The sequence below is a fragment of the Hirundo rustica genome, chromosome 26 (genome assembly GCF_015227805.2).
Source record: "Hirundo rustica isolate bHirRus1 chromosome 26, bHirRus1.pri.v3, whole genome shotgun sequence".
Taxonomy (NCBI): domain Eukaryota; kingdom Metazoa; phylum Chordata; class Aves; order Passeriformes; family Hirundinidae; genus Hirundo; species Hirundo rustica.
Genome location: NC_053475.1, coordinates 1160450 through 1184124, shown reverse-complemented (window position 1 = coordinate 1184124; position 23675 = coordinate 1160450). Strand labels below are relative to the sequence as shown.

The 23675-nt window shown below is 53.9% G+C and overlaps 1 protein-coding gene across 1 annotated transcript in view; it reads left to right on the top strand.

Annotated features, from left to right (window-relative positions):
• PTPRS (protein tyrosine phosphatase receptor type S) overlaps window positions 1-19019 on the top strand; it is a 148147-nt gene extending 129128 nt beyond the window's left edge. Inside the window, 13 exon segments of the mRNA XM_058423591.1 lie at window positions 722-769; window positions 4238-4335; window positions 6355-6478; window positions 9059-9234; window positions 9787-9906; window positions 10021-10175; window positions 11713-11998; window positions 12390-12568; window positions 13510-13636; window positions 13718-13843; window positions 15039-15193; window positions 15870-16005; window positions 16775-19019. Coding sequence (XP_058279574.1) covers window positions 722-769; window positions 4238-4335; window positions 6355-6478; window positions 9059-9234; window positions 9787-9906; window positions 10021-10175; window positions 11713-11998; window positions 12390-12568; window positions 13510-13636; window positions 13718-13843; window positions 15039-15193; window positions 15870-16005; window positions 16775-16843 — 1799 coding nt within the window. The 3' untranslated portion in view covers window positions 16844-19019.
• The last annotated feature ends 4656 nt before the right edge of the window (window positions 19020-23675 follow it).

Sequence of the window (23675 nt, the reverse complement as noted above, 5' to 3'; positions counted from 1 at the left end):
CAGGGACGGGATCAATGGAGGAGGCAGTCAGGGTTCTCTTGACCCCCTGCTTTGCTCATGCTGTACCTCTGAATTCTGGCTCTGAGAGGTTTGTAAAGGGCAGCTGAGACATCAAAACCTGCATGAAGGCTCTGCAGATCCCAAAAGGCGCTGCCTGTGTCCGTCTGGCTTTAGGAGCTCCTGCCCTTCCCTTTCCAAGCTTATCTGGCCAGGGTTGACCTACCTGGTGTTCCTCTGCTCTATAATTTGTGAAGCACTAAAAGGTTTTAAAGGATTTGGGGCAGTTGATCACCTGCCTCCCACTGAATTTTGGAAACACTGGGTGAAAATGGAAATGGATGGAAAAATGAGCTTGGAGTGTGTTGGCAGTGATGGAGAGGTTGAAGAGTCCACAGGTGCTCTCTGAGTTAAAGGCATTTAAATTCAATATATTGTGGTTCAGAAGAGGCTGTAGGCTCTTCTCCAGGCAGGTGACCCCAGCTAGAATTTCCATCGTGTCCCCAGCAGTGAAACAGAGGAGGGACATGGGAGTGGGGATGTGCAGCTCAGAGAGGGGAAACTTCTTAGATATCCTGTCCTAATCAGCACAAAAAAATACCTTTCTTTTCCTCTTTAGATTTATGTTGGTTTTGTTTGGTTTGTTTTTTTGTTTTTTTTAATTAGCATGAAATTTTTACAAAAGTGTATCTTTTATTTATTTATTTTTTACTGTTTTCTGCAGATTCTGGTCTGAGCAGCCCTCTCAGTGACCCTGAGTTTGACTTGGAAAGTTAGTTCCTGTGTGTTTTTGTTCCTGTTGCTTTCATTTCCCCCCACCCCCCGCCCCCCATATTATTATTTTCCCCTTCTGTCCCTTTCCTTTCCGATTCTTGTTCCGTTCCCGTTACTATTTTTTGACTTTTCTGCCGAACTCTCCGTGTTCCTGCGGTGTTTGCCCATCTCATCCCTCTTCTGTGCCATCTGTTTGTGTCCGAACTGCGCTTCCAGTTTTACAGTTTCCCGTTAGAGGCCTCCGGAGGACGCGGGGGCAGCTCCGAGCCCGGGGCTCCCGGCCCCACCTCGGTGTCCCCCGCTGGCCCAGGAGGATCCAGGGCTGCTTTTCCCCCTGTGGGAGATGTTCCATCGCTGGTGCTTGGCTCCGTGTCCTCGGTGTCCCCTGTGCTCGTGCTCTGGTGTCACTGGGGGTTTCGCTTTGGCGTTTGCAGCGCGGGGAAGGAGAGGCTGGAGCTGCATCTCTGAAAGAGCCACAGAGGCGACTTTTCACTCGGACAGGGAAAAGGCCATTGCCCAGCTGTGGCAGCTCCTTGGCACCGAGTTGTTCCAGGAGCACAAAGACCAGAGGCCACCCCGGGGTCTCACAGCAGTGCCTCCAGCCACGGTGATTTTGCAGGATAAATGGGCTCTGGCCCACGGAGCAGATGTTAGGGTGACGTTTCTGGAGACTTGGCTGGGGCGCAGAGAATCAAGTCTTTTGTGATAAGATTAGAGAGATTCAAGTGATTGAAATGTTAGATGAGACTGGCTCGGAAAGGTTTCATCCCATTAGGAGCCAAGATCCCAGCCTTGCTGGGTGGTTTGGGCCTGGATTTTTTTCTGATGCTGGGCAGGGAAGGATGTGAGGTTTCAGCTGACAAACGTGAAGAGTCACAGATGCTGCTTGTGCTTGGAGATGCAAGGGCCGGGATGTTTCCCTGAATAGCTCAATCCAAATATCGGTCTCTTTGGTATGGAATATGTCACATTTTGTAACAGAGGGGCTGTGGGTATTTTCCTGGCTGAACTCAGCCCTTCACACCCCGAAATGAGTTCCTGAATTAAAGGAGAGACGAGCAGCTGCGCAGCTGAGCCGAGGCACTGCCGCTCCTGCCTTGTTTCCTAGCAAACTCCTGGATCCTATTGGAAACCCCATGCACTTGGCATTTCCACCAGGGGAGTGTTTGTTGCTGCAGAGGCTCTTTGATTCCAAAGAGCCCTAGAAATCGATCCCACGAGGAGTTTCTGTCCTTAACAGCAGCAGAACAAGGCGAGTTCCCACGTGCTGCCAGCCAGGTTCTGTGCAGGGAGGGTGGCAGGGGAAGCGGGGTGACCCCCAGGAAAGGGCAGAGCTTCTGGTCACAATCTGGGCTTTTCCTGGAGTTTTTATGAGGGAAACTTGTGAAATTCCTTCAAGGGGAAGGTGACTCCTCATTCCAGACTGGCACAGCGGGCCCTTCCCATGCAGCCCACTGGCTCAGAGGTTGTTGCACATGTTGCTCCGTGACTTCTGTGCCGAGGAGGATCTGGGATTTTTTTCTGGCTTTTTATTGCTGGGGTTTCAGGTTGTTTCTTTTCTCCTTTTATGCTACATGTCCATCGAGTGTTGGTGGTGTTAAACTGGTTTGATCTGACCTGGAGCCCCTCAGCCAGGGTGGCCTCCCCATCCCACGCTGGGAGAGGACCAGCTCCTCCCAACACCCCAGTCTGCACCTGGTGCTGGGGTGCAGGGCAGCCCCCCTCCATCCAGGTGGACAAATAATCCTCCTGCAGGTGTGATGGGCCAGGACAACAAGGGAATAAATGGGAGTTTTTCCTCCATGAGCTGAGAGAGGTTTCCTGCCCTGATCCCAGCAGGCTGGAATGGAGCCAGCACAGTCCCCAGGACAGTTCAGGGTTATTTTTGTGAGCTTTTTTTTTTTTTTTTTTTTTTTGTATATTTCCCCACTTCTTCTATTTTCAGCCATTTTCCCTTGGGCTGAAAATAGATGTGTGGTGAGCTTAGGAGAAACCTGTCCAGGTATGGCAGACTCATCCCATGCCAGGCCTGGGGGAAGCAGCACCTCTCCCAAATCACTGTAAAACTGAGGATGTCATGCTTGCTTTGCCATCTCTGTGCTGAGTTTTCAGAGTATCTGACCATGCTGCTGCCACGCCGCTGCTTTGTCACCCACCAACACCCACGGGGCTCGAAATTCTCCCTGGCTTCCATCTCTTCTCCACCCCTGTCCTTCTCATCGGGGGCACTGCCCAGGGCTTCTCGGGATGCTGCTCTCCAGGCCTCTGGGGAGGCTGGGACAGCATGGGAAGCCTTTGGAATGACATGATCCGATGCAGATGAGCAGAGCACAGAGCGCTTTTCCTCCTGTAGCGCAGCCCTTGAGGAGCTGTGGGCAGGGCAAGGTCCCTGCTCCTCCCAGAGCTCCAGCTGCCCCTTTCAGAGCAGGATGTGCAAACCCCAGGCTGAGAACCGAGTCAGCCGTGGCTGCTCACCCCGGTGGTGGCTGAGATGTGCCCCAGTTGGACCAGTCCGACCCAGTGAGACCTCCCAGTATGGCTCCAGTAAGTTCCCCGGAGCTCTGGCTCTGCCTCAACACCAAAGTTCTGGGGGCAGCAGCTGAACCAGCTCAGGGGCATCGAGCCCTGCAGCAAATTGTTCCAATCCCCCTCCTGAGGAGGATCTGCTGCCTGTGCATCCCAAAAGGTGACAAGGATCCCGGCACAGCCGGGACGGGGCCGGCGCCGCCCGAGCCGCGGCGGTGGGAGGGAGGGCTGTGCTCCAGAGGGAACATCACCCACCAGCCCTGAGTGGGAACAGGAGGCAGCTGCGTGCTTCCAGGCCTGGCTGCACTCTGGGAACAGTGGAGGTCAGAGCTCAGCGTCCATGAGCAGAGCGAGAACCTTCCAGAGCCCGTGTTGTGCAAAAGGCAACAGAGAACCCCTGAGGTCGGAAAAGACCTTTAAGATCACCAAGTCCAGTTCCTGAAAAGCCTCCCCTGCTTCCCCCCATCTGCACATTCCCATCCTCTGCCCACATGTCCATGGTTGGCTGGATCCTGCCCTTGCCTCCCTTTCTGTTGGAGCTGGTTGCTGATCCCGGCGGGTGCTGTGCCATTTGCTGCGTGGGTTCCTCTGGCAGCGTTTGCTCATTCCAAGTCCACTTTGGAATCGCTAACACGTATCTGCTCTTCGGATTTTCCTTTTTGTTTTGCTCTGATTTCCATTGAAAACGGGGCCATCACGGGAACACTCTCATTTTACTGGTTTTTTTTTATTATTATTTCCTTGTTTTTTTATTTTTTTTACTTCCAAGGACACAATTTCGAGCCCTGAATTCTTCTCTTCTAACCTCCCTACTTTCATTGCAGATCTTACATTGTAATTTATTTTCTTTTCTTGTTCCCTCTTTCTTATAAAATGCGCAACGGTTGGGAATTTTAGTCATTATTAAATGAGATTCTTTTCCTGCTGTCTTGTCTTTTAGGTATGCTCAGCCACCCACCCATCCCCGTTTCTGAGCTGGCTGAACACACAGAGCATCTCAAAGCTAATGATAACCTGAAATTATCCCAAGAGTATGAGGTATGAGCAAGAGTGAGTGCCGTGCATGGGTTTGCAGAGCCAGGGATTAGGGAATTCAGACAGGCCCTCATCCAAAAGAGCAGCTTTGTTTTAAAGATCTGGTTAGCTGAAATTTAAAAGCTATTTATGTGTTGGAAATTAAGTACTTGCTGAGCGCTTTGCTGGCCTCAGTTCTAGTTCATTTAAAGGAGGAGGTTGGTCCATGAGCTGCTCCTGTCGAATCCGCAGAGGCTGAGCTCCCTCGGAGAAGGGGATGCAGTCCTGGAAGGTGAAGCTGGGTGGGATGGGAGCTGTCCTGCTGCTGGACACAGAGGAGACCGAGTGAAGGACTGTGACACTCGGCTCACGCAGCTGAGCTGAGTGAGGCAGGCAGGGAGTCCTCCAGAGCTGATGCCATCAGCAGCCACGGAGCTAAAGATGGGAAAACCCTTGTCGTGTCTGAGGGGTTTGTGCACATTTTCCCTGTCCTGATAGTGTTTGGTTACCCAATCTCACACTGCTCTGGGTTGGAAGCATCTTAAATCCCACCCAGTGCCACCCCTGCCATGGCAGGGACACCTCCCCCTGTCCCAGGCTGCTCCAAACCCCATCCAACCTGGCCTTGGGCACTGCCAGGGATTCAGGGACAGCCACAGCTGCTGTGCCAGGGCCTCCCCACCCTCACAGGCAGGAATTTCATCCCAATATCCAATCTAAAGCCTCTTTCAGTTTACAGCCCCTTCTCCTTTCATTCCGCGCCCTTGTAAAAAGCCTCTCTCCGCTCTCGGTTTTCTTGTCGAAAGACATCAAATGCCCTGGTATTTTTTAGCCTAATAACGAGTCTAGACCGCCGAGGTCTGTTGGCAGGCAGGGAGCGAGGGATGTTTTCCAAACAAAGGGACGCTTTCCCCTGCCGCGACCCCTGGGTGTCACGGGCTCCGCGCTGCCGGAGCGGGGGTCGCGCTTTGCAGAGGGCGAATTCTGCTCTGCCGGGGTCTCTCTCCTCCCACGCTGGGTCTCTGCAGCAGCAGCAGCTCGTTCCATGCTCCATCCAGATTCCAGAGGCTGATCTGCATGATGCCACATCCCGAGTGCCCTGGCTCCGAGCCAGCCCAGCCTCCCTCCGGGGGGAGAGCCGGAGCTGAACAAACATCGCTAATGAAGTGAAGGCGAGGCGTGATTAGAGGGATGGAGAGCAAACAGACACATTACAATAGTATAAATACCCATTAGTTAGGAGTTCTCCGCTGCCAGGGCGCCGCAGCTCGTTCTGTGGGTGGTTTTGTACCAGCTGTGCCCAGGGAGCTCCGGGGTGGGCACGGGCAGGGAGGGCAAGGGTCGGCTCAGGGGGCTGGATCCGGGATTTGGGACCGTGTCCCCAAAGGGTGGCAGTCAGAGGGAGAGAGAGCAGCAGCAAACGCAGCTGGGCACGTTCCTGCCAAGCCTCCAATTGAGGCAAACCCCAAGGGCTCTGCAAAATGATGAAGGAATTAAGCCCTTGTTTTATTTAATTCTCTGGCTGAGGATTTAGAGGTAAACGTAATTAACCTAATTTCCATATCTGGGACAGCTGGACTTTAGAGAGGAGGAAAAAAAAAAAAACCTGACCACCAAACCTGGCATAAATCACTAGGACAGGCAGAGGGGATTTTTTCTCTCAAGTGCATTTCATTGTTTATTCCTTCATCCCTTCCAGGAAAAATCCATGTTGATTGAGTGTGCTAGGGCCAGGGTCCTTACCCTGTTTTGTGCTGGGGGATGCACTCTCATCCCTGCCAGGCTCCCGTGGGGCTTCCTCCGTTTGCACTGGGAAACCTTTGGCACTGAGTCCAGAGGGGGAATGACCTCAGATATTCCACGTGGGGCCAAGGGAGATGGGACATCAGCTGTTGCACGGGGCCGGGCCTTTCCCACAGGGATGCAGACGGTGACGGCTGCGCTCCTGCGAGACCCCGCAGCCGTGGGGAGCAAGGTGCTCAGAACTGCCTTTGCTGCTTTTCCCCTCACTGTCTCTCCCGTTCCCTTTCCCAATCCCTCCAGTCCATCGACCCTGGCCAGCAGTTCACCTGGGAGCACTCCAACCTGGAAGTGAACAAGCCCAAGAACCGCTACGCGAACGTCATCGCCTACGACCACTCGCGGGTCATCCTGCTGCCCATCGAAGGTACGGAGCATCCCCACTGCCAGCAGTGCTGGGATGGAGCTGCTGGCTCCTGCAGGGAGCACGTCCCACTCGCCCTTCTCTCTTCTCTGGTGATGTTCTTAACGTCACCCCGGGAGTTTGGCAAGCCGGGGATGGCTCCGCAAACCAGGCGTTTGTTAAATTCTGGTGACTGCCGTGTTCTGCTGGAGCTGCAATCCCTCGTGTCGAGGGCTGGTTTATCAAGAATCTGCCTTCCCTTTGCATGGAGATGCCTGTTTGACACATCTCTGACTAACAGGAGGAATCCAGACCCCATTGTGCTTTAGAGGGAGCAGGAACAGGGAACGGGGAGGAGCAGGAAGCAAGCCCAGGGCCGGTTGTACAAGTGTGAGATGTGGCTGCTGAGTTGTACAGGCACAAAGATCCCTTGACAAGCAGCCCCTGCTGCAGCCCTGGCCCCAAAAAGGCTCGGGGTAAGAATGGGTTAGTGCGAGCCTGGTGGGTCATAAATCGTTTCCTGAGCTGCTTATGTGAGCGGCGGTGCAGTCAGAAAATTTACATTAAATTTCACAACTCGTGGCTCTTGACAGAGCTGCTCCAGTGCACGCCAGGATAAGAGGGGCTTGAGATGGAGCTGAACAGGGCACCTGCTTGGGTTGCTGCTGCCGAGATAATTTTGGAGTTTTGTGGGCTCGGGATGTGGCTGTGCCGGGTGGATAAAGCGTTCAAGGCCAGCTTTGCGTTGCCAAGAGCTGATCATCAGAGCAGAGAGGATGTGGGATGTCCTGGTAACTGCCTGCTGAATGGAGAGGTTAATTCCGAAGCCTTTGAGACCGGGGAATTGCTAAAATAATCTCCCTGTGCCACGGTAGCTCCAAAGGACACGGGGAAGGGGGAGAGCTGAGGCAGCAGCAGGGCACGGTGATTTGCCAAAAAAGCTGCACAAATCTGGATTGCTCTGGTCTGCTATTAGAGGGCTTTAAATGTTTCTCCTTGTGAAGCTGACTGTGTTCTGCCTTGGTTTAATTCCGAGATTAATATTGCATGAGCCAAGGAAAGCAGAGGCTTTAAAAAGTTGCTTTGTCATTCAAGGGGAGGGAGAAGAGCACAAGTGAGGGAGTGAAGGACACTTGGGCTGGTCTTGGATCTGGGGCTGGGCACAGGCAGCAGTCCCAGCTCTGCCCAGGGCTCTGTGAGGGACCAACAGTGCAAGGATGATGGGCCAAGGTTGAATTTTCAAGCATCTGGGGGGTTCTAACATGTCTTGGCTGGTGTGCTCCTTCCTACCGAGCTCTATTTCATGCTCAAGGCCGGAAGATGAAAGGAGCTGGAGGAATTAGTTTTGTTGCTTTCTCTTTGTTTTAAATCTGGATTTGTCAAGGCTGCAGATTGTTCCTGGCTGCTTGGTCAGGAAGAAGTAGTGGCTTTAATTCTGTGACTTCTCTGAAGCTGGGCCTGTCACACAGGAAAACCTTGCAGGAGCTCATGGCCACCATTTCAAATGACAGAGTGGACCCCAGGGGGCTGGAGAGGAGATTAATTCCAGAAGCTCAGCCTTGAACATGCTCCTGCCATTGCAGCCACCTTCTCTCCGTCCTGAAATTTCAGACTGGGAGGGAGCAAGGATAGGGAACCCTCCAGAAATTTAATCAAAAGCCATTTCTCCAGGAGCTGAAGTTCCCGAGTGCCCTTGAGGACGGGGCAGGCTGCTCTGGGCTCGCCCCGATTGCTGCAGCCCGGTTCCCCACTGGTGCTGCTGCCCACCCTTGTGTCCCCTGCAGACAGGAGGGAAGGGCTCTGCACTGAGTTAACGGTGGCTTGGCAGATCCTGCCAGCCCTGCCAGGCGCTCGCTGTGCTCGGGAGCGGCCAGCGCAGCGCCGAGTGCGGCTGCTCCGTGCCAGGCGCCGGCTCTGGAGCTCAACCTGCGCAGCACCGCGTGCCAGGGGCCGTTTGCACTTCAGACCAGCTTTCTCCTGCCATGTCCCAATCAACCTCTTCGCTCTGGCAGTGCCTCCTGCTCGTCCCAAACCCTCGAGCAGGGACCCAGGCGAGCAGCTGGAACTCAACAGCCTGTAACTCATGCGAGCAGGAAAAAAAAACACTCTTAAAAATGACAGCGGGCAATTTACAGCGAGTCAAAGCCTGTAATTTCAAAGCCTTCATTGGCTAAATCAAGCCTGGCTTTATTCTTTACTCTGTCCAGCTGTAGCTCAATGCCTATGGCACACAGTCATTGACCAGGTGCATTTGCTGCCTGGGCTTGGGGCGGGCTGGGACAAGGACTCGGGTTTGTCCTACCGGACACCGATGCACCAGGAGCTCTGGGCCAGGACTTTGCTCCTGTTAATGACATGAGCAAAACCACCACGGCTTCAAGGCCTGATATTCAGGCTCTTTAATATCTTTTGCAAGGAGTTACTATCTCTCTCAAGGCAGGAGCTTGAGCTGGGAAAACCTCGCCAAGAGCCTGTGTGATTCTGACCCACCGAGCCACGAAGGCTCTGGTGTTTCTGCAGGAGGCTTTTAGCAAAAATCTCCTCATGCTTCCAGCTGTGCGAAGTCCTGTGCCGTCCCCTGATTTTTTTGCTGGTTTGACACAGGAATTGTGGGCAGTGATTACATCAATGCCAACTACATCGATGGGTACCGGAAGCAGAACGCCTACATCGCCACGCAGGGGCCGCTGCCGGAGACCTTCGGGGACTTCTGGAGGATGGTGTGGGAGCAGCGCTCAGCCACCATTGTCATGATGACTAAGCTGGAGGAGAAATCACGGGTGAGACGCACGAGAGGGATGACTGGTTAGTCATAATCCAGGGGGATCAGAGGGGAGAGTTGGGAGAGCAGCAAATCCCTTTGATGTGCAGCCAGGGGGGGATTTCTGCCTGCTCTGCCAGCACCCTGAAAGTTCAGTGATTCGCTGCTTTTAAAAAAGCAAACCATTCATCCTGGGAAGCTGCAGCCTCCTTGGCAGCTCCAGGAGAAGAGGCTGCTGGATCCCACTGCATGTCTGTCTTGGAGTTAATCATGTGGCAAGTTTCACATTCAGTTCTCTTGTTTAACAAGCCCCAGTACATCCCCTCTAATCTCCAGGATCATTCCAGTCTGTTGTCTGTGGGATTGATGTAGCATCAAAGTCAGTGCTTAGCCAGCAGGAGCTTTTCCTGCTGGGTCTGTCGCTGTCCTGGTGCTCTGCAAAAACTCTTCTTGCACCTCCCCTTGCCTTTGCCACGGGCCCAGCTCCACCTGTAAGAGGGCAGCTTGGGAATGAGCATCCCCAGCAGGGAAGGGTTTGTCCCAGCACTGAGCCATCCCTCGTGTCTTGCAGATAAAGTGTGACCAGTACTGGCCGGGCCGAGGCTCCGACACGTACGGAATGATCCAGGTGATCTTGCTGGACACCATTGAGCTGGCCACGTTCTGCGTCCGGACGTTCTCCCTTCACAAGGTGAGCTGGCTCTGCTGCTCTTCCGGCTGGGCACGGGCCGTGGCACGCAGAGCCCACGGCACGGCACGGTTTGGGTGCTGCCTTCCCTCACCCTGCGCGTGCTGTGTCCCGCAGAACGGCTCCAGTGAGAAGCGCGAGGTGCGGCAGTTCCAGTTCACGGCCTGGCCTGACCACGGCGTCCCCGAGTACCCCACGCCCTTCCTGGCCTTCCTGAGGCGGGTGAAAACCTGCAACCCCCCCGACGCCGGGCCCATCGTGGTGCACTGCAGGTACAGCTCCCTCCCCCTGCCACGGGGCCGCCTGTGAGGGAGGCAGAAGCTCAGGAGGGTCTGGATCTACCTGGGGGACAGGGACAGCTCGTAGCCAGAGGCAGCATCTGAGAAGGAAACCTGGGGATTCCACTGATCACAGCGTTTCCTGGGGTGATGAGGGGTGTAATTTGTGCCAAATCACTTGGATGGAGCATTCCTGGACAGGGCTTGGAGCAGCCTGCTCTAGTGGAAGGTGTCCAGGTGTCCCATGGCAGGGCGTGGGGCTGGATGAGCTTTAGGGTCCCTTTGAAACCAAACCATTCTGGGAGCTGATGATCTTGTTCAGCAGTGGGAAGTGCCTGGTGCTGTACCAGTGTCTGGTTCTGTATGGTGGGGCTGTCTCTGGTCACAGTGAGAAAGGAGGAGCATCAGGGGGTGTTGGAGGTGTTTGAGAGGCAGAGCTGCCTCAGCTGCCCACGGCAGAGCTGACAGTGATTGACAGAGGGTTTCTGAGTGCTGCAGCCTTTCTGATAATGCCAGGCTGAAGGCAGGTAACGTTCCCTAATTCAATTTACAACCCAGCGAGGAACCCTTGAAGCCTCCATGCTGATAAATCCCTGTGTTCTTCAGGAGGGTGTGGAGGAGCCTGCGGGTTCCTGGGCACCGGGGGAAGATCTGAATTGTACAGGCTGCTGGGGAAGCTAATCCTGCCTCTGCTGCAGGATGCCATTTAAACAGTCTTTGTGAGTGGGCAACTTATCACTACCCTTGCAGATGGCAATTATTGTGCACCTCAGAAAATGAATAAAGAGCTGTCAGCTCACAACCAGCTCCCAGATCAGCTGCTAAATTCTTGCCAAAGCTCCAGTCACCTGCTTGGTTCAGGTATTAGGCAGTCTAATTAACAGAGATCAAGGGGGCTTCATGAAAAAAGGGACAGCACTGGAATGGTAAGAGGAAACCCTTTATTAGCAGCGGCACAAGAGAGCACAGAGCCCTGCTGAGGTGCAAATGCCATTACACACAGGTCTGATGTTACCTCGATGCACAGAAACATCGAGGGAGAGAGGTGACGCGTGTTACTCACTACAACATCAGTGGGTTTCAGCTGCTGGGATCTGAGAGATTAAAGAGGCTTTTTCAGCCTTCAGATCCTGCCAGCCCCTCACTGGAGCCTCGGGCTGCCACAGCTCTGCCTGGCCTGAGGTGTCACAGTGGAGGGACACGGGGCAGAGCGTGAGGAGTGGGGACACAGGACAGAACATGAGGAGCAGGACACAGCAGTGTGGAGGGGACACAGGAGTGTGGAGGGGACACAGGACACAGGAGTGTGGAGGGGACACAGGACAGAACATGAGGAGCAGGACACAGCAGTGTGGAGGGGACACAGGAGTGTGGAGGGGACACAGGACACAGGAGTGTGGAGGGGACACAGGACAGAACATGAGGAGCAGGACACAGCAGTGTGGAGGGGACACAGGACAGAGCATGAGGAGGGGACACTGCCCGGTGGAAGGACAATCCATCACCTCCCTGTCGCTGTCGCCGTCCCCAGCGCGGGCGTGGGACGCACCGGCTGCTTCATCGTGATCGACGCCATGCTGGAGAGGATCAAGCACGAGAAGACCGTGGACATTTACGGGCACGTCACCCTCATGAGGTCCCAGCGCAACTACATGGTGCAGACCGAGGACCAGTACAGCTTCATCCACGATGCCTTGCTCGAGGCCGTGGCCTGCGGCAACACCGAGGTCCCGGCTCGGAACCTCTACAGCTACATCCAGAAACTGGCCCAGATCGAGGCCAGGGAGCACGTCACGGGCATGGAGCTGGAGTTCAAGGTGAGGCTGGGCGCTGGGATGGGGTGGCAGGGCCTGGCCAGGGCTTGGTGCTCACACGGAGCCTTTGTCGGGCTGCTGGCACCTTGCTGCTTCCATGTGGGAGGTAATGACGTTGCTGAGTTGTGCAGTTCCCTGGGCAGACCTGCCTGGCACCACAGGCAGCTTCTCTGGTCATTCCAGGTCCAGACTGATTTTGCTCCTTCTTAAACTGGAGGGGTTTTTAATTTTTTTAGTAGTGGTACTATTTTCTGAAAGTTTTGCTTAGGGGAAGGGCCTCGATCTCTGTGCCTCAGCCCCAAAAACAAACCCCAGGTGGGCACATGGAGGGGTTGGGCAGGTTATGGGGCTGGCACAGGGTCCAGCTGAGGGAATGGGTGTCCCCTGCCCGCAGCGCCTCGCCAACTCCAAGGCCCACACCTCGCGCTTCATCAGCGCCAACCTGCCCTGCAACAAGTTCAAGAACCGCCTGGTGAACATCATGCCCTACGAGACCACGCGCGTGTGCCTGCAGCCCATCCGCGGCGTCGAGGGCTCCGACTACATCAACGCCAGCTTCATCGACGGCTACAGGTACGGCCAGGCCCCCTCTGTGCCCCCTCTGTGCCCCCTCTGTGCCACCTCTGTGCCACCTCTGTGCCACCTCCGTGTCACCTCTGTGCCCCCTCTGTGCCCCCTCTGTGTCACCTCCGTGTCACCTCTGTGCACCCTCTGTGTCACCTCTGTGCCCCCTCTGTGCCCCCTCTGTGCCCCCTCTGTGTCACTTCTGTGCCCCTCTGTGTCCCTCTGTGCACCCTCTGTGCCCCTCTGTGTCACCTCTGTGCCATTTCTGTGCCACCTCTGTGCCACCTCTGTGCCATCTCTGTGTCCCTCTGTGCACCCTCTGTGCCCCCTCTGTGTCCCCTCTGTGCCCTGGGGCTGCCACGGGAGCCCATCACCTGCCCACAGGTGCCAGAGGTAAATCCCACACCCAGGCCCAGCCTGCTGCGATTTCCCCCCGTGTTCCTGAGTTACCGATCCCCTAAAGCAGCGCAGCCCTTCCTCAGCTGCGGGTCCTGAGCACAGAGGGTCGGCCAGGGGTGGATTTTGCTGTTGGGAGGTTTCTAAATATGGATTGGACATTTTATTACCTTTGTGATTTGGGGGCACTGCAGTCCCCAAAGCTTCCCCCAGGAATCTCCAGCCCTGGGAGCTGCAGCCCCCCATGTGCAGGGTTTCCTCCTGTCCAGGACCAGCAGTGCTGGCTGTGGCACAGAGATTAGAGCAGCTCCGTGCCTGGAGGTTGGATTTACCCTTTGAAAGTGATATTTAAGGACAGCTTCACCATTGGCTCTTTTGGGTTTTTTTTTTGCCCACTGGCACCGAAGACATCCCAACCCCTTTAGACCTTGCTCAGCTCCAGTCCTTGCCCAGCATTTCCCTCTGCTCTCCCACTCTCCAGCCCTGCCACGCATTTCCCAAAGCTGCTGCCATGCAATGACCCCCATGACCCCTCCTTGCTTTGGGCTCCCCAGGCACCAGAAGGCTTACATAGCCACGCAGGGGCCGCTGGCAGAGACCACCGAGGATTTCTGGAGGATGCTCTGGGAAAACAACTCCACCATCGTCGTGATGCTGACGAAGCTTCGCGAGATGGGGCGGGTGAGTGGGGGCTGAGGAGGGGCTGGGAGGGGGCAGATCCTGCAGGATTTGGGCTAACAGGGACCCGTTTGCCCCGGGCAGGAAAAGTGCCATCAGTACTGGCCCGCGGAGCGCTCGGCACGGTACCAGTACTTCGTCGTGGACCCCATGGCTGAGTACAACATGCCCCAGTACATCCTGAGGGAGTTCAAGGTCACGGATGCCAGGGTAGGTGCTGCCATGGGCTGGCATGGGGCAGTTCGCACCGGGAGCAAAGGGGCTGGCAGGAGACACGGGGTTTGGTGGGCTTGGCTGAGGTGTGCACACTTTCTCTGGGATGATCAGAGGAGGAGAGCTCGTGGAATACCCTGGTTGGAAGGGACCCACAAGGATCATCGAGTCCAACCCCTGCTCAGAACAAGGTGGGCGTCGGGCTCTGCTCCCAGGGCAAGCCTCAGGCTGTGCCAGGGAGGTTCAGGTTGGACATCAGCAGGAATTTCTTCGTGGAAAGTCTGGTCAGGTAGTGGAAGGAGCTGCCCAGGGAGGTTTGGAGTCCGTGTGCCCGAGAGCTCAGTTGTGATGAGGAACAGAACACGCACCAACAGATTGTACTGGAATATTTGTTCTTACAAATTAAAAGTAGTTTCAAACTTCTCTCACTGCCTTGAGTTGCTTCGTTAGAGATGTGCCTGGCTTTGGGGTTTAGCTGCAGTTTATTTGAGGTGAAAGCTGAAAGTATTTTCCCCAAAAAGCTGGTAAAAATCTTGCAAAGGTTTCTCTGCATCCTACAGAAAATAAGCACTTCTATGGCTGGGAGAGGAGCCACTGTCAGTCATGTTCAAAGGGACAAATTCACTCCAGTAATCTTCGATTCAATGTCAGGTTTCTCATCTGAAGGAACATTTCAATACCTTCTCAGATTTCTGTAGCAAACATAACCCTCCCTCTCACAGCACAGCTTTTGAGGTTGCCAAAGTATTCCAGAACCTGATAATTCAATTTGCAAGGTTGAGGAGGAGGATGCCTCATCAGTCCTCGTAGAACAAGATTTATCTTCCTGTCAGCTGTAATTCTGACACTGTGGCAATTCTTTGTGAAGATTGATTAGAGGCCAACACCTCACCTTGAACGTTCCTTTGCTGAAGACTCCATCTGTGCTGTCTGCAGTGGTCAGAGCTTTCAGCACCTGCCAGGATATGGATCTGTGCTGACAGCCTGACTCCGGGAACGTCAGCTGCGACACAAGCAGCTTCATCATGGTGGGGCTGGATAATAAATACACAGTGCACTTGACTACAGCACCGAGTTGCCTCAACTTTTCACGCCCTTTAACAAACCAGCAACAAAAATAGGGGAGGTTTTTGCCTTTTTCTGTTTGCCGTCACAGATAGAGGCGTTTAACTGTTCCTGCTTTGTCCCCCAGGATGGCCAGTCACGAACTGTTCGTCAGTTCCAGTTCACTGACTGGCCAGAGCAAGGCGTGCCAAAATCAGGAGAAGGTTTCATCGACTTCATCGGGCAGGTGCACAAGACCAAGGAGCAGTTTGGTCAGGATGGCCCCATCTCTGTCCACTGCAGGTACATGGAAACACCTCATCCAGATGGGATGCAGAGAGCAGAATTCCCCCTTTCCCACCCCATCCTTGCAGGGAGATTTCTTGGGGGTGTCAGTGCCAAACATTTGCCTCTGCCAGCCACACTCCTCTCCTTTCAGCCCTGGCACTGCCCACAAGGCTTTTGGCCCTTTATATTTAGAGGAGAGGTATGGAATAGCTCTGAAGGAGATGGGAACCACAGTGTTATGTACAGCACATCTGTAGAATGTCTATCATAATTGCAGAATTAGAAGTATTTTTTACCAGTCTCAGCCCAACTTACACCTCCAGCACTGCTGGGCTGTGTTTGCTGCTAGCAAGAGCTGTACCTCTTTGCCCACTGGCAGGACAGGATGGTCCATTCTTATTAAAATTATTTCATTTCAAAAACCCAGTATTACATATTAAGAATAATTTTTCCACTGAACGCTGTTTACCACTACCCAAAGCTTTTAACTTTTTAAATTTCCCTTTCTCAAACATTTTTTGGGTCACGCTCTGGCACTTGGGTTATTTCTGGGTGTCTTTCCTGGAGAGTTGACCCAGGCTCTCCACTTCCAACGTGTTCACAGGGCACAGCTCTACCCCACCCCAACCAGCATTTACAGGAGCATTTGGACATTAAACAATTCCCTGTTTACTTCCTCCCCTCCCTGCAGTGCTGGCGTGGGCAGGACCGGAGTGTTCATCACCCTGAGCATCGTCCTGGAGCGGATGCGCTACGAGGGGGTTGTAGATATTTTCCAGACAGTGAAGATGCTGCGAACACAACGACCTGCAATGGTGCAAACAGAGGTGAGGGGGGGCCTGTGCTGTCCCAGGAATCATTAAATGGTTGGGTTGGGTTGGGTTGGGTTGAATGGGGTTGGGTTGGGTTGAATGGGGTTGGGTTGGGTTGCGTTGGGTTGGGTTGAATGGGGTTGGGTTGGGTTGGGTTGGGTTGGGTTGAGTTGGGTTGGGTTGGGTTGGGTTGGGTTGAGTTGGGTTGGGTTGGGTTGAGTTGAGTTGGGTTGGGTTGAGTTGGGTTGGGTTGGGTTGAGTTGAGTTGGGTTGGGTTGAGTTGGGTTGATTTGGGCTTGAGTTGGGTGGGGTGGGATTGGGTTGGGTGGGGTTGGGAGGGACCTCCAGCCCCGCTCGTTTCACTCCCTTCACTGGCCCAGGTTGCCCCAAGCCCCGTCCAGCCTGGCCTTTCCAACCATTACCAAACCCTCACCTGAGGTCACTCAGCAAGCCCAGGCTGCACTGCTGGCTTCACCTAAGAAATACAAAATAAATTAAAGAAAAAAAGAATTCCTGTTATTAGAAAGTCTCTTAAAGATTCCATCCCAGTCCAGAGCCTCGATTCTCACCCAAGGATGTGGCTGTGGGGTGACAGGAGAGTGGGGGACGTTCAGGACCTGAGAGGCACAGACAGGGGAAGAGCTGGAGTGTCCCTTTCCCAGGAGTTCTCGGCTCTTTGAGAATCAGAGAGGTTCCTGCTCAGCTTTGTGCTGTCTGGAGAGCAGGACAGGGATCCTGAGGAGCCGATTCCCACCTCTGAGCTGCTTCTCTTTGCTGTTGGCAGGATGAATACCAGTTCTGTTACCAGGCAGCTCTGGAGTATCTGGGAAGTTTTGATCACTATGCAACATAAAAAGCCATCGTTGTGCAGACTCTACCAACCACTTCAGTCCTGGAAGGCCTCTTCTGACCCAGGAGGAGCGCTTGAACTTACAAAACTGACTCAGAAGAAGAACCTTTTCATCTGGACAGTGCATCGGGAGCAGGGGGGAGGATTGGAAGGAACACCCCTTGGGGAACTCCATGTTGTAACCTGGCCCTCAGGGCTGCTCGGAACTGCTCTGGAACCTCGGGAGGTGTTCGCTGGGGAGGACGGATGGACACGGGGAAACTGATCCAAAAGCTACAACACACCTTGGGAACCGTTTCTGCTGGAGAAGGGAAGGAAAAAACCGACTTTGGTTACATCATTAGAGTTCAGTTTATTTACTAATATAGTTGGCAGTCTTTAAAGGAAGTCACTTGCAGAATTGAAGGTGTTCTGTGAAAGAAAAGGAACTAGATGTCAACACTTGGGCAGACTTAGGGTCAGGAGTTCTTCTAGCTGGAGTCTTAATAACCTCAGTATCAGCGTTGGGATGATTCTGGGCTTGCAGGCACCTTGCAAACAGCATTCACGGGATGCCCCTGCCACGCCAGAGGTTTTATAGCTCACATTTTGAATACTTGGAACATTCCTCATTTCTTCTAATTCCAAAATTTCTTTTTTTTAGGATATTTAAAAGGATGGAGAAAGAGCGAGAGTTAAAACCCCCCGAGCTGGCTGGGTGGGGTGGCCCCTCCATAGTGCTTGGGCTGGGGTCTGGGCCCCTTCCCAGCTCTTCTGGCTTTCCTTGGAGCGGGGTGGGACCCCCGGGAGGAAAGGCAGCCCCTTCCCCGGGCTCTTGGCACACCCACAGCCCCCTGCTGCCCCGAGCAGCCGTGTCCCCCTGGTCCTGCCCAGCAGCATCTCCCCGCCAGAGCCCCGGGAACACCTGCAGAAATTGATTCCCAAAAAACCCAGCTGGTTCCTGGTGCCAGCCCCTCGCCTCTGAACTCAGCAGCTCTCGGGAGCTCCTCTCAGGACTGGCCCAGCACTGCTTGCACATCTCCACATCCCACTGTCCCCAGCACGCCCCAGCTGTCAGAGAACTGGGAAAGATCCAGGAAGGTGCATCCAATGGCAAATACTGTGAGTGGCTTTCTTTAAAGTATCAATGTAACTGTAACAAGTGACATTACTTTTTTTTTTTTTTTTAAATAGTGTATTTTTTCCTTTTTTTTTTTTTTTTTAAAAAAAGAAGACAAAGAATATCAGTCAATGAATTTAAAAGAAAAAATTTGCTTATTTGTTCATATTATGTTCAAAGACAGTCTATTTTTTCACTGTAGAAATGTTACGTGTAATGGCTGTGATATATAAAAATGCAGTGCAAATTGCTACTTCTACATATTGCTTTTCTACCATTTAAAAGGTTTAACTTGCTCATGTAAGAACAAAAACGTCCTTTCCGGATTTTTTTTTTTTTTTTTTTTAAATTTTATTATTATTAATAATTTTTTTTTGTTTGGTTGGTTTTTTTGTGTTCTCTTGTTTTAAATCACGGACATATCCCTGGAAGGGTGGAGGAGCAGCAGGTGGAGGGGTGGTGGCAGTGCCAATTCCCTGCAGCTCTGCCCGTGCAGGGCTGAACTGGGAGGTCCAACAACACCGGTGGCTTTTGCTGACTGGAGACAGAGGTGTGATTTTTTGGAGCCTTGACACCCATCAGGTGTTTTAACATCCCAGGTGTGTCGCAGGGACCAGCCCTGTGCTGGCTGTGGCTCCGGGGGATTTCCTGCAGCTGTGCGCAGAGCACAGGATATCTGAGAAAAGCCACCCCTGCCCCAAGCTCTGCCCGCCTCTGCCCTCTCTGTTTTTTTTAATTTTCTAGAAGGGGTAATCATGGCCATCAAGTGCTGCCCAGAACCCCCCCAACACAACCCATTTCCTGTCTTTAACCGAAAAAAAAAAAGGAAAAAAAAAAAAAAAAAATAATCGACTGAAAGGCTTCTTCGAGATTTTACTTATTTGTGTGAAAGTTGCCCAAATTTCTAAGTATGTTGCAGCAAAATCTTACTGGACAAGTTGGGGGGAGGGGGGGAGGTTTTTTCTTTGTATGAGAGCAAAGTGCTGTTGCTTTCACACTGTTATTTCAAACTGAAACAGTAAGTGGTTTTCATACCACGGTGTATGTAGATATATTGACTTTGTATTAAAGGAAGATTGTCTGAACCTGCTGCAGCCCTGTGTGTGTGGGAAGGGCGGGGACTCCCAAATCCATGCTGAAATCCAGGGCTGAAAGCCCCTTGTGCCACGGATCCAGACCCTGGGCCAAGCCCAAGGCTTTCCCGAGCCTGGCTCCTGCTCACAGAGAGGCACAGTGCAGCCTGAGCCTCCCTCCTCACCCACCTGAGGCCAGACAGCAGCGGGCAGGGAGAGGCTGAGCACAGAGGGTTTGGAGAGTGATGGAAGAGTTGAGCTGGGATCTGGGATCCTTCCCTGCCTTCCACAGCCCCCCCTCTCCCCACTCCGCTGACACCACCAGCAGCAGCTTGAACTGTGGCTTAAAGAAAAGAACACAAATTGAATTAGCGAGCTCAGAGAGAGCCACGATCAGCAGCAGGTGAGCTGAGATCCCAGGGAATGACATCACCTCCAAAACGCTGTTCCTCCGCGTGAGAGCTGGAGCAGGGAGGCAGCCGAGCACTCACCGAACAGCAGCAACCCTGATGGCACGGGGGAGGAGAGAAAGGAGCAAACCCAGCAATCTCCCGGTTCACAACCACGGCTCCTGTGCCTGTGTGCCCCCAGGCAGTCTAAGAAAAGGAAAACGAGGTTTGACTTCAGAATCTGGACTCAAAGGAAATTTGCAGCACGAGCGGCTCCGGAGCTCAGCCACGGGAGCAGGGACAGGCGCCTCAGCAGCCTCTCATCGGGTTTGATGCTCACTATATGCTATCATTGAAGAGGAGAAAGGAAAAACTGATTCTTCTTCTTCTTCTAAGCTCTGTTTCTCAGCCTCCCTCCCCTGCCTGGCTGCTCCCCTGCGCTCGCAGCGCTGCTGTTCCTGGATAATCGTTCCCATCGCTGCTCTCCAGGCTCTCATTTTGGCTCCATCCTTTCCTGAGCTGCCGTGACCATCCCCCGGGTTGAGATGCAAACCCCTCTCAGAACTGAAATGAATTCCACATGGAGCGCAGGAAGGTGAGTGGCAAAGTGGAACAGCTGGGAACAAAATAAATCTTTCCAAAAAATCCCAACCAGCTCCACAGGAAGTCAGTTAGGGGAGCAAATACAGGATGAAATCTTTTCACAGAACCGTGGAATGCCTTCAATTGGATCCACAGGGATCATCCAGTTCAGCCATGCACAGACACCCCAAAAATCCCACCCCGGGCAGCCCTGAGAGCTCCTGGACCATTCCCTGGGGAGCCTGGGCAGTGCCCAGCAGGAGTGAGGCTCACAGGGAGGAGCTGCTGGAATTCCATCCCTGTCAAAGGTTTTGGATGTGACAGCCTGAGGTAGGGATTAATAAATGATAAAAAAAATGATTACAGAAATCATACACAGATTTACACAAATATAAGTTATACACAAATGATTCCAGGCTCTGGGGTGTGCCCATCCCAGGTGCAAAGAGCAAATGAAACAAGGAATCCTTGCTCCAGCCTCTCCAGGTTTGCTGTGCCAGACAGCACCAGCCTGAAACCTGGCACGGGGCTGACTTTGGTTTTAATTAAACCCTAAGTGATGGCCCATTAATGCCCATTTGCAGGGGGGAGGGCTCTAGTTCCTTATTGATCCCAGGATTTTTCCCCTCTCTTTGTCCCTCTCTTCTCCTTCTCTCCCTCACACGAGCTCCAAATGACAGCTTTGACAGCGAGCTTTGAGATGTGAGCAGGGTGGAAGGAGTGAATCATTGCAGGTAAAGTTCCAGGGCAGTCACAGGGCTCCAGACCTGCGCAGCTCTGGCTCCCACGGAGGGGTGGGGTTAAGCCATGGACAGGTTTTACAAGAGATCTCAGAACCCTCTTTGATTAAAGATGAGAGGGACCCTGAGAGCGGAGCCAAACCCATCCCTGCAGCTCGGGTTTTCCTTCTGGAGCGTCCAGGGCTCGGCTCAGAGCTTGCTCCAAGCAGCAGATCCAGGCAGGAGCGTTCCTGGCAGGATCCAGGGCTGTCCCCAGTGCTGCTCCCATCTGCAGGGGCCTTGGGACGAGCCCGAGGAATCCCTGAATGGATTCTCCTCAGGGTTTGATCAATGTCTCTGCCCGAGGCTCATCCAGATCCCCCCAGTGCTGCCCCGGAGAGCTCAGAGCAGCAAAACCCTTCCCAGGGGCCGGGAGGGACCAGGTTTGTCCCCATTGCCATTTCCTCCACCAGTTCATGCCTCAGTTGGAATTTGCAGCAGCCTGGATGCCAAATCCCTGAGGAATTGGCTTGCAGAAGCCCCCAGGCCCCTGCACAGCCCTAAACCGAGAGCCCCCGGTCCCCTGCAGCAGAACAAAGGCTTTAAAGGAGCTCCAGCTGTAATTTACATTCCAGAGGAAAAGGAAAAGCTTTTCTCGGTTTACAGAATTACCCAAGTGGCAAAGCAGTTCCCAGGCCAGGAGAAATTCCTCGCGTTGCAATATGCTTTAATTATACCAAGAGCAGCAGTAACAGACCGAGAAATCAATTCCTTCTCCTAAATAAGATGGTTGCAAATTCCAAGTCGGCATTGAACAGATGTAGAACTGAAATGGAAAAAGTAAATACCCTCAGAGGTGCTGAGAAAACTGTCGTACTGCTGCTACAAGTTCATCCTCTGGGAAGGGGATTCAGGGAGCCTGCTCCCAGCTTTCCCAAGGAGAAAACCACGAGTTCACTCACTTCCACTGCAGCATCACCTCAGGCACCTGGGATGCCACAGTGTGAGCGGTGATGGAGGGAGTGACAGTTCCTGGCTGGGAGGGTGGGGAAACTCTGGCACAGGGTGCCCAGAGCAGCTGGGGCTGCCCCTGGATCCCTGGCAGTGCCCAGTGCCAGGCTGGACAGGGCTGGGAGCAGCCTGGGACAGGAGAAGGTGTTCTTGGCCTGTCCCTGTCCCTGTCCCATCCGTGTTCCACCCCTGTCCCATCCCTGTCCCATCCCTGTTCCATCCCTGTCCCATCCCTGTCCCATCCCTGTCCCTGTTCCATCCCTGTCCCATCGCTGTCCCATCCCTGTTCCATCCCTGTCCCTGTTCCATCCCTGTTCCACCCCTGTCCCTGTTCCATCCCTGTCCCATCCCTGTCTCTGTCCCATCCCTGTTCCATCCCTGTCCCATCGCTGTCCCATCCCTGTCCCTGTTCCATCCCTGTCCCTGTTCCATCCCTGTCCCATCCCTGTCCCTGTCCCATCCCTGTCCCTGCCCCATCCCTGTCCCTGTTCCATCCCTGTCCCATCCCTGCCCCTGTCCCTGAGCAGCAGCATTTCCTCTTTGCTGTCTGATAACCTCACACTCTCCCGACGTGTTCACCCCAGTCCAGCTTCAACCTCGCGGTTTTCCCTCTGTCCATCCCTCCAGGAGCAGGGGGGATCCCTGGGTCCCTCTGCAATCTGCACAGGGATCAGAGCCCCTGGTCCCCATCCCACTGTTCCTTTATCCCCTCAAAGAGCACGGCCCAGCTCCTCGCAGCCATCGGAGGAGAAATCCCCGATGGAGGAGTTGGGGCACACGGGGCGGGGTGCAGATGGCAACCCCGGATTAACGGGTTACACAAGGGCTTTATCCCGGCCTTAGCGAGGATAATAACCCCCTCGGGAAAAGAATGGTGTCCAAATGATTAAAAAAACCCAAGAACAAATTCTTTAAATATCCAACCTTCTGCCTGAGCCGTGTAAGGTGTTGTTCGGGGAATTGCAGAACTTCCAGCAGCCCTTCTCCCACCCCAAGCGCTTTCCAGGGGAATAACCAGCAGGGTGGCAGGGTGGGGGTGGCACCGGGGTACCCCCGTGAGCAAACAGCCACCCACAGATGCATTTTTCCCTTTTCTGGCACAGCAAACACCCCGCTGAAGGCTCAGCCTGGACGGGGCTCCAGGTGCCCCGGGACAGACGAAGGTGGGGTGGAGCGAGATGAGCTCTGAGGTTCTTTCCAACCCAAACCGTTCCGGAATTCCGTGAGGTGTCTGCCCGTGTGCCGAGGCTCAGGAGAAGGATGGAACAATCCCAGTTTCAAGTTCATCCACTCCTCCGGAGCCCAGCAGCGAGGAGCTGCCGGCGTTTGCCTCGGGGAGGTGGGAGAGGCGCAAACCTTTCCCCCAGGGCTGATGGCTGAGTCACAGCGCCAGAAACAGAAGGAAAAATGCAAAAAAAAAGAGAAAAAACCAAACGGCTAAAATAAACCCACGGGTTTTGTTCGGCAGGGGACGGGGGAAGATGCTGGAGGTGCCCTCGGGGGGAGCCCAGCAGCGGGAGAGGGGCGACCTTGGAGCAGAGCCTGCCCTGGGGGGCTGTGATGGCAGCAGAGCTCGGGGACGCGGCTGGAGCATCCCCGGGGATGTGGGGATGGACAGCCCGGCCTGGGATGGACAGACAGCGGGGGTCGGGGAGAATCCAGCGGTGCCAGGGAATCCCGGGCTGGTTTGGGGTGGGAGAGACCCCAGAGCTCCTCCAGATCCCCGCTGCAGCCCCCGGGCTCGCTCCAGCTGCAGAGACAAACCCTCCACAGGACAGCTCGGGGTCGGGGGAATCTTCCACAGGTGACAGCTGGAAACACAAATTTGAGCTTTTTAAGCAGGAAGAAATGCTTTCGGCATTTTTAAACTTCTCACTCCCCTTTCTCCCACCTCCCTCTCCCCTTGGACTTGCAGGAGGGGGTCGTATTTTAGGGTCTCCCCTTTTAGCTACAATTTTTTTT